This window comes from Sceloporus occidentalis, unplaced genomic scaffold, assembly GCF_023333645.1.
Source record: "Sceloporus occidentalis isolate IW3139 unplaced genomic scaffold, rSceOcc1.0.p SCAF_22, whole genome shotgun sequence".
Classification (NCBI taxonomy): domain Eukaryota; kingdom Metazoa; phylum Chordata; class Lepidosauria; order Squamata; family Phrynosomatidae; genus Sceloporus; species Sceloporus occidentalis.
The window spans coordinates 6,445,055-6,460,765 of NW_028317002.1; the positions used below are offsets into that span (position 1 = coordinate 6,445,055).

General features: G+C 36.8%; 1 protein-coding gene across 3 annotated transcripts in view; it reads left to right on the forward strand.

The window, feature by feature from the left end:
• LOC149300928 (autism susceptibility gene 2 protein-like) overlaps positions 1-15,711 on the forward strand; it is a 668,047-nt gene that overhangs the window by 612,463 nt on the left and 39,873 nt on the right. For all 3 annotated transcript variants that reach the window (XM_089484559.1, XM_089484557.1, XM_089484558.1), the window contains one exon: positions 2,704-2,752. In XM_089484559.1, the coding sequence (XP_089340685.1) occupies positions 2,704-2,752 (49 nt within the window). The remainder of the gene's footprint in view (positions 1-2,703; positions 2,753-15,711) is intronic.

A 15,711-nucleotide genomic window follows, 5' to 3' on the forward strand; every position in this document is an offset into this window, starting at 1 on the left:
AAATTGACGGCAAGTGAATAGTCGCAGTCACTTTAACTGTCATATGAATAGGCATAGGCCGTAGACTGAACAAGAGGAAAATATCCTTTGCGTTTGTAAATTCTGAAGTCCTTGAAAAAAGAATCATTTAAACAATTGTTCGAAAGGAAATATTATAACAAAAGACAATATTTTTTTGTCTCTATAATCCAAGTATTACATACATATATACATACGTAAATATGCCTTTTTAGATTATATGTATTCAGCTGACATCATTATTTTCTAACACATTTATATGTTTGTATGTATATATACATAGGTGTGTATAAATCTCTCACACATGGTACATGGTCTATCAAGGCGTAAGGTAAATGCGCAAAAGTATGCGTTTTAAATTCTTTTTTGGGTTCTTGTACATTGTCCTGAAATTGTGAAAGTAGGCAATTTATTTCTATCCCCTTTTGTATTTATTTATTCATTAGCAATACTGCATCAATAACAGTATAGCTATTGGCCTAATTAATTGAAGATCAGTCTCACGTTTTGGCTGTCCTCTTCGCTAGGGTTAGATCGACCCTTTTATAAATGAACGGTGAGCTCAGTTTATTTTAAATAGAACACCGTTTGTATTGGATAAAAGACGTACAAAGGAAGTTGAATGATAATATAATACAAGAATTTTTACCTTTTCTTGTATTAGTATTTTTCGGTCTATAATATAAATTTTATGTTGTATTTTGTTTGTAAGAAGTACAATAAATTTTAGAACGGACATTGGTTTTTTGCAAGTTTTTTTGGGGTTACAAAATCAAGGTGGAGACTCGGGATTTGCTAAAACGTTATGTCTCACCAAAATGTAAATTGATTTTTTTTAATTTGGTAAATAAGGCTCTTGAGATGTTAACATACGAATAAATGACCAAGTGATGTAAATTAAAGTTTGCCAAAATACTAATATTGTTGCTATATTTTTTTGTGCAGTTTTGTTATTCACAAACAAAACGAATGCTGTAGTTTACCTACCCAGATGTTTGTCAGGGCATATTAAAAATCTCTCTATGTTTGGGTGACCTTCGTATGCGGACATTTTTACCATTGTGGCCATGTTTATGTGTCTTAACCCTTTGAGTACTCTGGTAGCAGAAGTGTTCATTTGAATATATCTGTCACAACGATTTGCGAGAATCAAAAATGGTTGCGTGCTTCAGATCTGCGTCTTTATGTGCCGTAACAGAAATATGAAGTACTGGTGGATTTTTGAGTTATTCCTCTCACGGACCGTCTTCTCAATCTGAGTATTTCATTTGTATTTAAAGAGAATTTGTCTTCCAAGTTCCATAGATACCTTGCTTTTGTCTGGCCCCAAGCGTGGGTGGTTTGTGTTGCTTTGCACCAACCAACAGTTTCAGCACCCTCTCTGCTGTCAAGAGGTGCTTAGTTCATGGTCTTGTCGATGACCTCTGACCTCAAGATCAAAACAAATCAATACTGTTGATGAAGTCAGTTAGCATAAGTGAGTGGCCTGAGTATGTGTGTCTTGGACATTGGTTTTCACTAATGCCTAATGGAGCTTCAGCGAGACCATGATTTAAGTGGAGCCAGTAGACAATGAAACTCATAATGTGCGTATTTACATGAATGTGTATCTGATTTGCCATCAGTAAACACATGTAGCCGTCATTATAACTGGACTACTCTAAAACTGTAATATAACAAGAAAATAACACAGTAAAGGAAATGAAATTAAGTACAAGAAGCAAAACAGTAAATAGACGTAAAGGTATACCCTTCCAAGGTACATAAGTCACGTCTTTTGTTGAAATGGCGAAAGCACATTTCTGGCTCATATAACCGAAACTGTTAAGCATCTCAAAAAACATATGTGCGCAAAAAACGCATCCATATAAATATATATGGCCTAAAGATTCAGGAGTAGGTGTTCTTACCGCTAATATATTTTTATATAGTAATGCGAAAAATGTAAGCGGTTCTTTTTTCTGTTGACCTTTTAAATACCAAGAGCGATGGCGACACATTGCAAATCGGTTATATTTTCTATGTATACAGTGCGTGTTTGTATGTTTTCCATCTACACATATAGATATAAACACGTTTGTACGTTTTGTGGTGTTTCTTTATAGCTGTGTACGAGGCTTGTGTGCTTAAATTTGTAGAGGCGCTTCAGCTAGAAAAAAAAAAACAAATGAAAAAGGAGTAAGCTAAACAAAATACCAATGTAACATAAATGTCCTGAACCAAGAGCGATTAAAAATAATGTGTCTCTGAGACCACTACACCACTGCACTGCTTCAGTTGTATCGGATTTGCTAGCACAACAAGAAAGTGCAGGATTCTGGTAACAACATCATCTAGAATGAAAATCCCTTCTCAGAATTTACGTTGTGCAGCTAGACAGCACCACCTAGTGGACGGAACAACAGTTTTTTTTTCTGTGAGCAAGACAAAATTGAGTTCATTATTAGAAAATTAAAATCATGCATTGAAATGAAGTCATCTTTAATACTGTTTAATGGCGCCAGTTACATGTATTTAAGGTCTGCGTCGCCAAGTGGCCAAGTGCTTCTGGAAATAATGAAAACATTTTAGCTAAAATGGCATGCAGAGAATTAACACCTAACAAGTTTAATGCATTTGACCATTCTACGTTATTCTAAGAGATTTGAGATATTTAACCACTCTCTTTATTTTTTTTCCCTCTAGGTTTCGGATGCCAGTTCAGAGAAATTATTTAGCACCCTCCCGAATAATGGTAAGACTTTGGCTCTTTTCTGATGTCAAATTTAAAATGTACCTTTTCTACTTTGTCGCCTCAGTTTAAATGTTTTTGTAACATCTGCTACTTTCATGTCCATTGGCTATGGCTGTGATTTAAGCCTAATTAAATGCTATGTTTGTTTTAGCTTCAAAGAATCATTTCCTACATTTGCATGACATAGTGTAGAATAGAAGAGACGGGTTTACAGAATGTCTGTAGACATAAATGAAAGAAACCTGGGTTCATGCGGTAGAATATTTTGAGTCTGTACTTCCATCTTGTTTTGTTTTTGCTAAACTACAGATTAAATCAATATTCGTGAAATGGCTCGATAAGTAGGACAGTTTGTTGTAATGCAATAATGGGGAGAATGTGGCAGAATATTATAGAAACATATAGTCTTCGATTGTTTTTGAACTGTAGCTCACACTATGTTGGCTAGCTGACTTTGATAGTAGTTGTCCAACAACTTCTGGAGATCTTCTAGGTTGGACAGAGCACAGATGAAAAGACGCAAACTGGCTGTATTCTCGTAGGAGGAATGAGTGTCGGATTGTTATAATTGTCCAAAAATTTTAGATCCATGGCTGCCTTGCTGCAGGGACTTGTCCGAACTCTTCTTACAGCAGGCACGTTTTAGTAAAACAATGACTCTTGACACCTCTGACTTGGTCGCTGTGTTATAATATCCCCCTTGTGTATAATTCAGTGTGTTTCTGCTGTAATGTTCTGAGATTAACACCGTGCTTTACTGAGATTTTAATACAGTTTGCAAATTCTTGCTAAGGAAATGAATTGGTTGCTCCAAGTCTCAGATGGCTGCGTTCTCCTTCGCACCTGTCTATAAACTGACCTTGGCTTGTATTGTTGGCTAGTATTTAATGCCACAGAACAGAGGAAACAATTACTATCTGAGGTCGTCTTGAAGTCACATTTCACTCAATAGGTTCAGCGTTTCCTTTCCAGTGCTGTGAAACAGGCCATCTGTGTTTGATACTTATTTCCCCAACGGCTCTAAACAGGTCACATTACGTTGATGCATTGCAGATATTACAAACAGAACAGGTTATGTGAAAGATGGAACTGATAGACTTTTCAATGAATATAATGTATCATGTAAAAACACCGACTAAACACAGGAAATAAGTAACGATCCGCGTTCTAATCCCTGAGCCGCATTCAATTTGATTTAATCGTGTTCTAACTTGTGTTTATCTTTCGGAGAGCATCTGCGTTTTATTTTAGCTTTTCTTATAATCCTTTATAAACAGTGATGAAATAAATAGTGATTTAACCCTTGAAGGGAGAGATAAATAAGCTGTATGCACCATGGGGTTGTCTGGGTTTTGAATATTGTATGAATTGTAGCATATTGCAATTCAGCCATCCTTGAAAATAGTTTGGCGTAATATTTGAATGCTTGAAATATTGCTTTTGGTGATATTGAAAACAATAAGTATATCTTTATGTTTATTGGCTTACCTATCTATCTACCAATGTTTAGATATCTTTACTATACTATAGAATAGATGTGAAGCAAAAAATATATATTTTTTTATAATCAGAATATAATAGAAGGCATGGGAAAAAAAGATGGCACCTTGTAACAATAGCTTTATATATCCCTAATTTGCTGTAAAAAGCTTTGGAATTTGGGCAAGGCCTTTATTGGGTCGTTGCCAGAAGAACAGATACCAGCCCAGTCAATCAACATTCCTAAACTATAGTGGGTTTCTAGGGTGAAGGACTCTCTTCACTAGAAGAATGAGAAGTGATTGATGAAGAGGATGCTTTCTTCCTCTATCTTTTTCTCCTTTTTTATTCTCCTTTTTTTTATTTGTGTTTACTTACAGGGTTTGATTTGTGGCATCTATTTGGTTTTGAATACGAATCATTGACAGCAAGACTATAGTTCTTTCTTTTTTTTGTTGTTGGTGTTGTGATTTCATTCTCTTGAAAGAATCCAAGGTTCTTTGTACAGTCCAAAATCAACATCAGCTCTCCTAAGCTTTTTCTTGGAAATCCCCACACAAATAAGCCTTTTTGTAGATGGTAGATTATTCTTTTGGCCTCTATTTCCATTAAAATGGATTCATTCTTCCCTGTTCATGAGGTCCTCTTCTTGCCATATGCTAATTTGTGCTAGTAACTTGAATGCTTTAAAAGAATCAATAGATACATGCAGGTGCTGGGTGAATAGTGTTTTAGTTTTTTTTCCTCTCCTCATGTCCTTTTGGGTGAGGAACATATTTTCAAGTAGAAGAACTTAAGAGAAGTATTTTTTTTCCAGAGGGATTAGTAGTCTAAACACCAACCGTTAAACATCTTGAAAGATGATCCTCTTCTCCGCCATAGTGTCAATACTGGAAAACAGGTGCAAAGTTGTGTGTAGATGTACGTCCAAATGTGTTTTGTGCAGTTTGTGTCCTATTAGCTTTTGATTGCTGACTCTTTGGTGATTGGTTGGATAGGTGAATGACAAGTCTGTCAGGAAGCTGTCAGTTTGATGAACCTCATGTTTACGTTCTTAAACAAAAGCAGGTTTTTAACTGTGTTTAGAAGTCAGGAGTTTGCGCATTACGTAGTGTTAACTTGCCACGAGGAAAGAAATTGCTGAAAAGGAAGGTCAATTTTCTCCTGTGTGAAGCATATCTTTCTTCTTAAAAGCCCCAATTCACACAGCAGTCTGATTGTACAAGGTTTGTACAGGGGATTTAGGCATCGATATCCAATTAGAACAATACATTATGTATGATTAATGAGATTTCCTAGATTAGCAGTTTAACACTCTGTAATCCTAAAGAATCAGTAGACTAGATAATTGTTATATCAGCATTTACTAACTTATTCATGAAGACTTTAAACCAATCCTTGTACTTTATAGACCTATCTGCTATATCTATGTATGTAATACGCTTGTACATTTTAAACAAATGGCATTTATCATTAGCAACTTGTTTATTTTTGACAAACAGCATTTTATGTCTGGAAGACTAGTGGGGTCAATTATAGCTGGGACCTTGAGTAAATGCCTAGACATCTTAAATAGTAATCGACAAAAACAAATCAGAATCATTTGTTTTCGTAGATTTAATAACCTGTCGAGCCGTAGTCAGTTTAATGTTCTATAAACAGTATAATCTGAAGCAGTATAAGTAATGTACATACATTAAGATGAGTAGGAGGGAATCTCACATAGTATGTATATATTTTTTTTGCTAAAGCACAAGTTGAATAACTATTATAAAATCTCAAGCGTAATACACTTTTTCCCCGTTTTAGTAAATCTGAAGAGTAGAAAATTTGCACATGCTCGAAATGCATGTACATGATTCTTCTGTCATATATATATATATATATAAAATTAAATTTTGGTATAAAAAATATGTAAATTCCACAAAACTATGATCCTTTAAACCATGGTGCTTTGGGTGTCTTCTCATAACTGTGATAAAATATTTTGCGCCCCCCCCCCAATATGTACGTTTATTTAAATAGAAATAGAAAAGCAACTATTTTGTTGCTTCACAATCTGGATTCCATTCAGCCGGTTACCATTCCAATTAACTAACAATTATTTAACATTAACAGTAATTACAGACGCCAGTTAAGCGCCTACAGATGTCAACTGTTAGCTTTGTACCTAATCACTCAATGAAATGGAGAAAGTTCAACAAACATCAATTAGCCAAGCAATTAGTATGAGTTAGGAAAGAACATGCTATCATGTGTGAGCTGATTCAATTTATTTTATTTTGGCAGTAAAACACACAGTTAGACAGGCAGCAATAAGTTCTACAGATAAGATAAAGCTGTATTGTTCTGTTGTTTACACAAGACTTCTCTGCCCAGTTTCCCTTAACCCTAGCAAATATATTTTGTCGCTTAGGTCATCAGCTTAATGAAGGGTAATTGCATTTGCTGTTTGATAAGTACAACATTGTTCTTTGAAGAGCATGTGAGGGCCATAATGAGAAGAGGTAGACTTTATAGAGACACTACATGACAAGGTTATACAATGGCTGTATGACACTGGAGAGTATTATAAACTATTTTAACATACCATCCCTCTCTGGCAAACCATAAAGAATAATTTATCCTCTTGAAATTTGACTTTAGTGGTTGAAGATAAATGTAGGCATACCAAACTACTAAAAGATAAGTGGGTATACTCGAATATTGTGGTTAAATGACTGTATATGTTCTGCTTGATATTCTTGGTGAGATTAATATGTTAATTAATGAACAGTTGATTACCCAGCACCTGGTGGTCTTGGTCTTTCATTATCCACATTTTCCTCTGACGCACTGTCCTTGCCAAGATGTAAAATGCCACAGTTTTTACATTAATCTGAAATGAACTACAACAGATGGTCCGTCTTATTTGACGCTGTGAAGATTGCTCCTGACATGTTCGTTGGACCTCTATGGAGAGCAGAGAAGAAAACATAATTGAAAAATACTAGGAATACTAGGAATAAAAGGAATTGGATTTTTTTATGTTTTAAAGTAAAAATGATGATTGGAGAAGCCTTATTGGTCGATAACCATGGATGGCCAGTGTTTGTTATCTGTTAGATAGCTAAGAATTGTGTAGCATGGCTTTATTTCCCTTGAAAAAGCCAAGGAAACTTCCCCACATGTTTATTTTCTATGGTGGTGTCAACCATACTTTGTTTGTTATTATACATACAACATAGCACTGGAACTCCTTATTCAAATTATGTTCTGATGTGGCAATGCCGCCCATACTCTTGATTCTTCCTCTAACCCCGGTGGCATCTTTTTTGTTAATAATGATTTTATCACTGAAGGACATTCCAAACCTCATTTTATCCTCAATGAAAACCAGTATTGTTTGGCAGCTAATATTTATCACCAACTACCATGAATTTCTTTGATCACACGGTTATCATAATGAATTTTATCACTCTGAAACCCAGATAGCAACAAGATACTGACATTCCAGAGATTATGAGGGTTATTTTTCCTAATGCAAGTACTATTCCAGCTGCACCACCGTGCATGCGTTCCCACACGCACACAATCAGATGGTGAGTGAGTGCTATAGAATGTCTGTTTGAGGAAGGTGTGTTGAATAAGGCTTGAATGAGCTGTTTAAATGCTCAGTACAAACTTTTGCTTAAAAGATAGCAAGCTGGAGAGCAAATGAATTGTTCTCAAGTGCTCTTTGGGAAACAGAATGACCTTGAGTGTATGTATTAATTGACTGATTGCAAGAAGTGCACATATTTGGATTTCCTCAAGAGTCTATTGAAAACACACTTCTCTCTTGTGCTTCAGACTACACCTGTTGTATCACAGATACTTTGACCTCTTTTTTTTTTTTTTTTTAAACTTGAGTACCGATCAGGCTTTAATTGCGTTAATTATTTTATGAAGCACCTTCTGCTCCCTGGTTACAACGTTACAGATTCAAAGTCTAACCCCGTAACCTTGCCTTTGTGGCTATCTGTTTGTACAGAGACAAGTTTATGCTAATATTTCACTCAGATTGAATAATAAGTATGCAGTACCCATGTTATATTGCTTCCGTGACATATTGCCATTGAATCTAAGATTAGAAAAAGCGTTCGCTTTCAAGTCTGTGACAAGCAGGCAGCTCCAGACAAGATTTCCATAAGCTTTGTAAATCCATTAATTGTCATTCTCATTTTACATTAAAGTGGGCGCCAGTTATAGAGGACTTGTTTGGCATCACCATTTTTCCTCTTTAAGTAAGCTATTAATCCCAGAGGATATGGCATTCTCTAACAGTCAACATCTTGTCAAAAGAGAATAGGGGGTTGGTGTAGCTCTGTTTCCTTATCCTCTAGGGGCACGGTTTCCTTGGAAACAGACTCCAAAGAAACATCTATTCAAGACTGGCTTTCCTATTGAGCTCAACCTGGCTTAGGCCGGCCGTTGGCTGAGACGCGCATCCGAATATTCTGCACCTTAGTTACAGTATTAACAGATGCCCAGTAACACAGTGACATAACATAACAACAAGGATGGTGTGAATGGAGGCTTGCAATCAGTTGGCCTTAGTGCACATCTTCAGAACAATTGCATTGAGCGTTTGCTGGTTCTTGTGTGACAGGTATTTTAATTGGGACATACACTTGCTTATTTTGTGAATATGCACCAGACATTGTACGTTCTTTTAATTTGTGACAATTGTACTACTTTCTTTACACCGTTTCATAGTGCATAAGTATATACCCACAACCCTATACACATATTTAATATATTCCTTTTTTTAGAGCTATATTAAGAGTGAAAACAAGTATTTGTCTTACAGGGGAAGTATCATCTACCCGGAATAATTACACTCGTTTATGAAAACTACCTATAGCTTGTGCAGCTGTACAGCAGATGCATACTAGAAATTCATTCTAACTTCTCATTGCATCTTGCAGTCCACAACTAGCGCCACCTGGAGGCACGCAGATAAAACCTCACATACAACATTTCTCAGTAGAGCATAGAGCACAAGTACTTTGTAAATTATTTTTATTTCAACAGTTTAAAAATGTTAAGCAAAATTTACATTTTGTATCCAATTAATGTATAGGTTTCAGGCGACAGGTAAACTTCTAACAAATGTGTACAAGGAAGAGTTTATGGTCTTAATTAATATTGCAATTAAATGCCGTTCCTCCCTGACACAATTGGTTAAAGACTCTGCTATTACGTACAACCCAATAGGATATTTGCTAATGCTGGCTTTGCTCCGTCTCCCGGATCTTGCTGTAGTCTTGACTAAGAGGGTTCACTATGTGCAGTAACAAGCATGCCATTTCTATAGCTGTCACCGGCATGTGTCACCACCATCTGCTGTTCAAAGATTAGTTCTGACATGAACCAGTCACAACTCTGACTGTTATTGTGGAGGACTCGTTGCACACACTAGGTCCTGGCAGCACCTCTGAGCTTTTGGGTTTGTTTAGCCCAATTATTTTCTTGTCAGTCAGACGCCTGGGTGTTGAGCAAGTATTTTTGAGGTATTTTTGTCCCACTGAACTGCCACAGTCTAATGAGGCCCTCAGGTGAATGCCGAACTTGTCAGCTAGGTGCTAAGATGATGAGATGTTGAAAGATTGTGTGGCAATTAGAATGTTTGAATAAGATAACATACCTGGCAGAGCAAATTGAAGAGAAGGAGAACCTTTTGAAACGTCAAACTTTTTTGAGTAGGAGCTATGTACACAGGTGTACAAAATATTCACAACCTTGGAGTGAATAGCATGGGTGTTTTTCTTTCTTAAAGCAACAGTCTTATGTAGATGGTTTATTTGAAAACCACACCGAATCCTCTGTGTAACCTGCTTACATGGAAACATTTGGCTTTACTATGAGTATATTTACTTTAGGTCAGTGGTAAGGAATAAGTCTCGCTTTTGCTGCTGACCAACTCCTACCATGGTACCATGATGGATTTAAATACACTGTAATATGAATTTGTTGCTGAACGTTCAGATTTTACACTTAGCCACAACCTTTCAGAACCAACAAGGTTGGGTTTATGTGTAAAAAGTGATTCTGGTGCAAAAGTTTGAAAAAGGTGATCGGCCCATTCCGCTGTTTGCTATTGTGATGAGACCATTTTTCAAACATTGCACCATAATCACTTGTTCTAAATAACTCCCATTGTACAAAATGTTTAAAAAAATATATAAAATAATAGATATAGTTGTGTAATTGGAATCCGTGACCTGATAACAATGCAGATTGTAGTGAACTGATCAGGCATTGATAATGAACAAGTTATTATGTATAATAGCTTTATCAAGCCTTGGGTTTTTTCCAGGGGTGGGCCTGAAGCATGTCTTTGCACAGGGCGCCAGTAAGACTAGGAATGGCCCTGATTGTGATAGCTTTAAATATAAGGTGGGACAAAGGTTAAAGATAGCGGTGTCAATGCCTGGAGATTGTTTCAAGTACAAGAACAAGCTTGTTGATAATAGTCTGTGTTATCTCTCTCAGGATCTTTTGTGTATTTACAAAGAAAACACCATAAACGCTGTCTAGTAATTTTAAGGTACAGCTATTTTATTAGAAGGTGAAACAGCTCATAAGACACATCAGCTACAGGAACTTTAATGTTTTTCCCAGGCCATTTTCCAAAAACGGCTCTAAGGCTAGGTTTCCACTATAAAAAAGGTTTCCATAAAAACGCCAATAGCGCCACCTGGCGTTTTTTTAGTGAAAAAACGCAGCAGCCAGATGTTAGCTGTTCTTCAATAGGAAATCGCAGAATGCCATATCCACTTGGCGTTTTTTTGTTTGGCGTTTTTTCAGTCCTCTTTGGCGTTTTTCTGCGTTTTTGGGCTCTGTGGCAGTTTTTCAAAATCGCAGCATGTTGACACTCTGGCGTTTTTGGCAAGGAAATCTTGGCGTTTGTCTCCAATAGAAGTCTATGGGAGAGAAAAAACGCCATGAAAAAGCCATGTGGGTTTATTGCCTTGGCGTTTTTTATGGCGTTTTTTCCACAGTTACAATGCAGAGCATGGACCCGGTATCTGTGTGTCCTACGAGAAATAGGCTGGAAACAAACAGTTTCACACAAAACAAAGTTCATATTGAATTCTACACCATTTGGAACAAACATGCCATTACAAACAAACCAACGGGATCCTGCGTGCCAAAAGCAACAGCAAACAATTTGCACCATCATTTGGGGCCAATCTTCCTAGAGGAGCAGACATTCGGAATAAAGCAGGCCTTACAAACCACAGAAAAGAGACAAAAGGGTCCGCCGGGGCGTTTAAGTAGAACTCTACCAAGTAAATGACATCAGGGGGCAGATACTTGCCATTTATCCTAATCCCTTTTAGCTGGGTGAAACTTCTAACTTGTAAAGGCTGGAAAAACTGCCTAAGGTCAAAAAAAGCAATTTCCACAGAAAGGCTAAAACGCCAGAAAAAACTCCAGAAAAAAACGCCAAAACGCAGGAAAATGCAGTGGCAGTTTTCTTGGCGGTTTTTATCAAGAAAAAAAACGCAGGACAAAAACCCAAGTGGAAACCTAGCCTTACTCCGACCCACAGAGTTAATCAAACTATTCAAATGATCCTGTCCCAAAAACAACCATTAATGTAGAGATGAGTGTACTGCGGGGACTTTTTTTTCCTGACTGCAACCATGGCATGAAAATCAGCTTTAAAATCATACACATGCAAGGAGGACATGGTATTACTACAGCAGGCAATCAGATAATGTTTATGCTTCTGTTACACTGATTAAATATAGAATAGTGTTTCTTTCGTTCTCATCTTAAATAACTGCCCCATGTACATATTAAGAGATACAATGAAAAAAATGACATTTTCTCTACCGAACAGTGTTGGAATGATTGTTTGTAGTTGAACTAAATTGCTATTGTGCCTTGAGCAAACCTCTGAATGACACTACATTCTCAGTATAAGATTTTATTTATGCAATGTTGTGCAAAGTCAGTAGCAGATATAAGATAAAAAGCCATACTTGACGATTTCTTGCTCGCACCCACAATACTGCCAGCTCTATCTCAAGAGTCCTGTGCAAAATTACCCTATGGCACAGAGATGATACCAAGCAGTGACAGATACACTTAAAAGTACTGCCTACACTTTTAGCGCTACATACATTAACTCTAAAAATCCTAATAACACATATAGTGACTAAATGAGATAAGATATACTTCCTGATAATGTCCCTTTAAGGAGCCAAAGTATAACTTTCATATGCTCAGTTCCTCGACGCTGATATCAATATAGATATGCCGTGTGCCCGTGTGCTCTTGAAATATACTATCGCTTTAATAGTCATGAGTCAACCTTTCCGTTGCTGATTGAACTCGCTATCTATCTGAGCTGCTGAAATTTGAAGACGGCTTGGCATTGGTTGTCGTATTTAATCTTGAGCCTGCTCCAGTTGTGCTGGTGATGATAGAAAGATGGTGTAAGTGTGTGGATCAGCGACTGCTATGATTGACTTGACACCGACGCAGAGTCAGGTAGGTGTAGAAGAGAATGCCATAAAAGTCTGTGCATGGATCCTTTCTTTTAGAGGCCTATGGTACTTAGTTTAACACTTTATATTTTGATAGTACATGGAACCATTATTGGGCATACGTACTGTTGGAGAATGTTCTTCAGGGGAAAAAACAGACTATTACTACGGTATATGAATGTGTTTCTGCTTCAGCTTTTCAAAGAAACAAAATGCTAGCAACCCACCATATACCAGTGTATATTATATAAATAAATAAAAAAATATATGTGTGTATATATATATATAAAATAAATGTATTATATATGTAATGTGTGTAGTGTGTTGACAAAAGGATTTGGTGTCGTGTAAACCTGTTTCTAACAAGCTACTTACTAATATCACTGAGAAGCACTATGTCTGCAGAGCAGTAGTTTTGTCCGGAATCATATGTGCTGACAAAGAGTCTGAACGAAATTTAAAATCAATAAATTAATGCATGTGTTTGAAGTATGATGAAGGTCTGGATTTGGGCAGTCTGTGGTCCAATTAATGGGACAAAAAGAGCAAAGCTCTATGAATACTGATTTCTTGAAACATGCATACCAATGAACGATACTGTCCAATTTGTTCCTAGAAAGGATTACCACGGCCTGAGCTTTGGATAGTAAACATAGTTATCGCATTGCTTTGTTATCGGTATATACAGAGACCTTTGCATAGCACACTGCACTTTGGAAACGTACAGGGAAACGTACGGATTTATTTGATTATAATACGTTCTGTGACCATGATGTATGATATAGAACCAGAAAGTAACAATCCATAGGGCAATATAGTTTTATCATACAAAACAAATTATTTTGTACAATATACGCTTATAAATTGATATGCTCAACAACTTCTTTACATGGAATAAATAATTGACAAAAATCTGGTGCACACAACGATACATTCTTAACAACTGGTCTGGGAGTTGTATGGAAATAAGAAAATGTAACCCCTGTGTGTGCTTAGCAGGGATATATTTCTTTTTATCCAGGGCACGTATATATTTCACTTGTTGATGTACTGCAGTATGCGGTGGCGTATTCTTGGCAATACTTGGCCTAGGTTGACAAGACTGGGGGGCGTCATCTCCTCTGATGCATCATAAGAAGCCATTTGCTCTATTGGGCATTGGGTCTTCCTGGAGAACCACTGCAGAATGGGCTGGTTAAGTGCGACCAACCGACCCATTAACATGATGGAGGACTGTGCCGTGTTGGCACAACTTTTCATGGTTCATTTCTGTCTGGTGCCGCACATCCTTAAAGGGCAAAGTGCCATTCTGCATCCAAAAAAAGAGATTCAAAAGCATCATAAAAATATATTCATTTATTCAAATGAATAATATAAAAAAACACAATTAACAGGGAATATCACACTCAAATTGTCAAGTTGCCAACTTTCCGAATGTGTTCTGTACAAGATACATCCTTCTAGGGTTGACCGCGACATTTTAGCAAATAACATGGTGGTTATTATCCTTTATCTAATATGCAAGCACAGTACGTTTGTTTTTTCTTTTTTTTTCTCATGAGAATTTTACTTCACTGTAATTACAATAGTTCTGGCAGACTGTGATTAATCCATTTTGAGATGCATTATATACTTAGACAACATCAGGAAAAATCCTAAACAAATTGAAAGCAATATACATTGTTTGCATTCACTGAAATGTTTTGCTCCTGTTATGTTGGATTTGTGAAGCTATATATATTTTTTTTGCCTCATTCATCTCACTTTAACAGCTGCCTAAAGGAGATTATCTTGTATGGTTTTAAAAAACAAAATCCCCCGGATGAACATAGTTGAATGATGAGTTCTAAGCTTTGTTGCTTGCAGTTTGTCAGCCAATGAAAATCCCCGTCATTTGCAAATATTAGATATATGCTGTCTTCATGGACGCAAATCCCTTTAATCGCACTGTTTAAGGGATCAAGTCGGCAAAGCAAAAAAGTCTTAAACAAAACTATTTTGAGTACCCTAAATTATGCAAACAAAGCAATTCTGTTGTTTGCAGTAACAGGTGCATTTGTAAGTAAAGAAGATTATCTCTTATTATGCCATTTAAACAATGTGTTAAACAACTGGGAAAATATTTAGCAGGTTTAAAATATCATAAATAAACTCTTGGACAAACACTATGACAAAAACAGAAACGTAGAAGCATGGGATTTAACAGGAGATAAGAACCATTCGGCCATCAGACCTTAATTACTCGTTGGGCTCGTCTTAAGATTCAGGATAGTCGTATTCCATTACTGTATTAGCCTTTACCAGAAATGTATAGATTTTTGAATGTTCATTTTCTGAGAATAATATATATCCCCCAAAAAGGAGATTTAGACATAAGCGTGCCCTTATTGAAAGGCACTGGTGATGTGGCTTGCTGTTGAAGATGGTCTCATAGGGATTCTCTGAGACCGCTTCAGACAACTGTGCGTTGTCTCAGGTGTCACTTCTCCCTTTCCGAGACTTGTTAAGGGCATGCTTTTCCATGCGCAATTGACGCAATCACCATTATTATTAAATGCAACTAAGCAAAGGGGCGACTGCCGAGAAGAAAGCAAAGCATGAGTTCTGCCGTGGTTATATCGTTATATTATAAATGCCTTTTTTCAAATTTCGTATTCACACCGTTTCCTTCTCTGCATAAACACCAAAGGCCCTCATGTGACCAAGAGCTCTGTACTGTCTGGTCACCGATAAAATGAGTATAATTTGCATTTCCAGGCTTGGGCCTAACAATCCCCTATTACAGTGTTAGGATTCCAACTGAATCATCAACTTTTACTCACACAACAGATTGTTTTCTTTAACAATCTGGTATGATTAAAGACTGCTTTGCATCTCCCCAAGGAACTCGGGCTTCTCCCGCAGCTGCCACTTGCCTATAAAAATGAGCATGAAAGATGAATTTAGCCTGACCTTGGG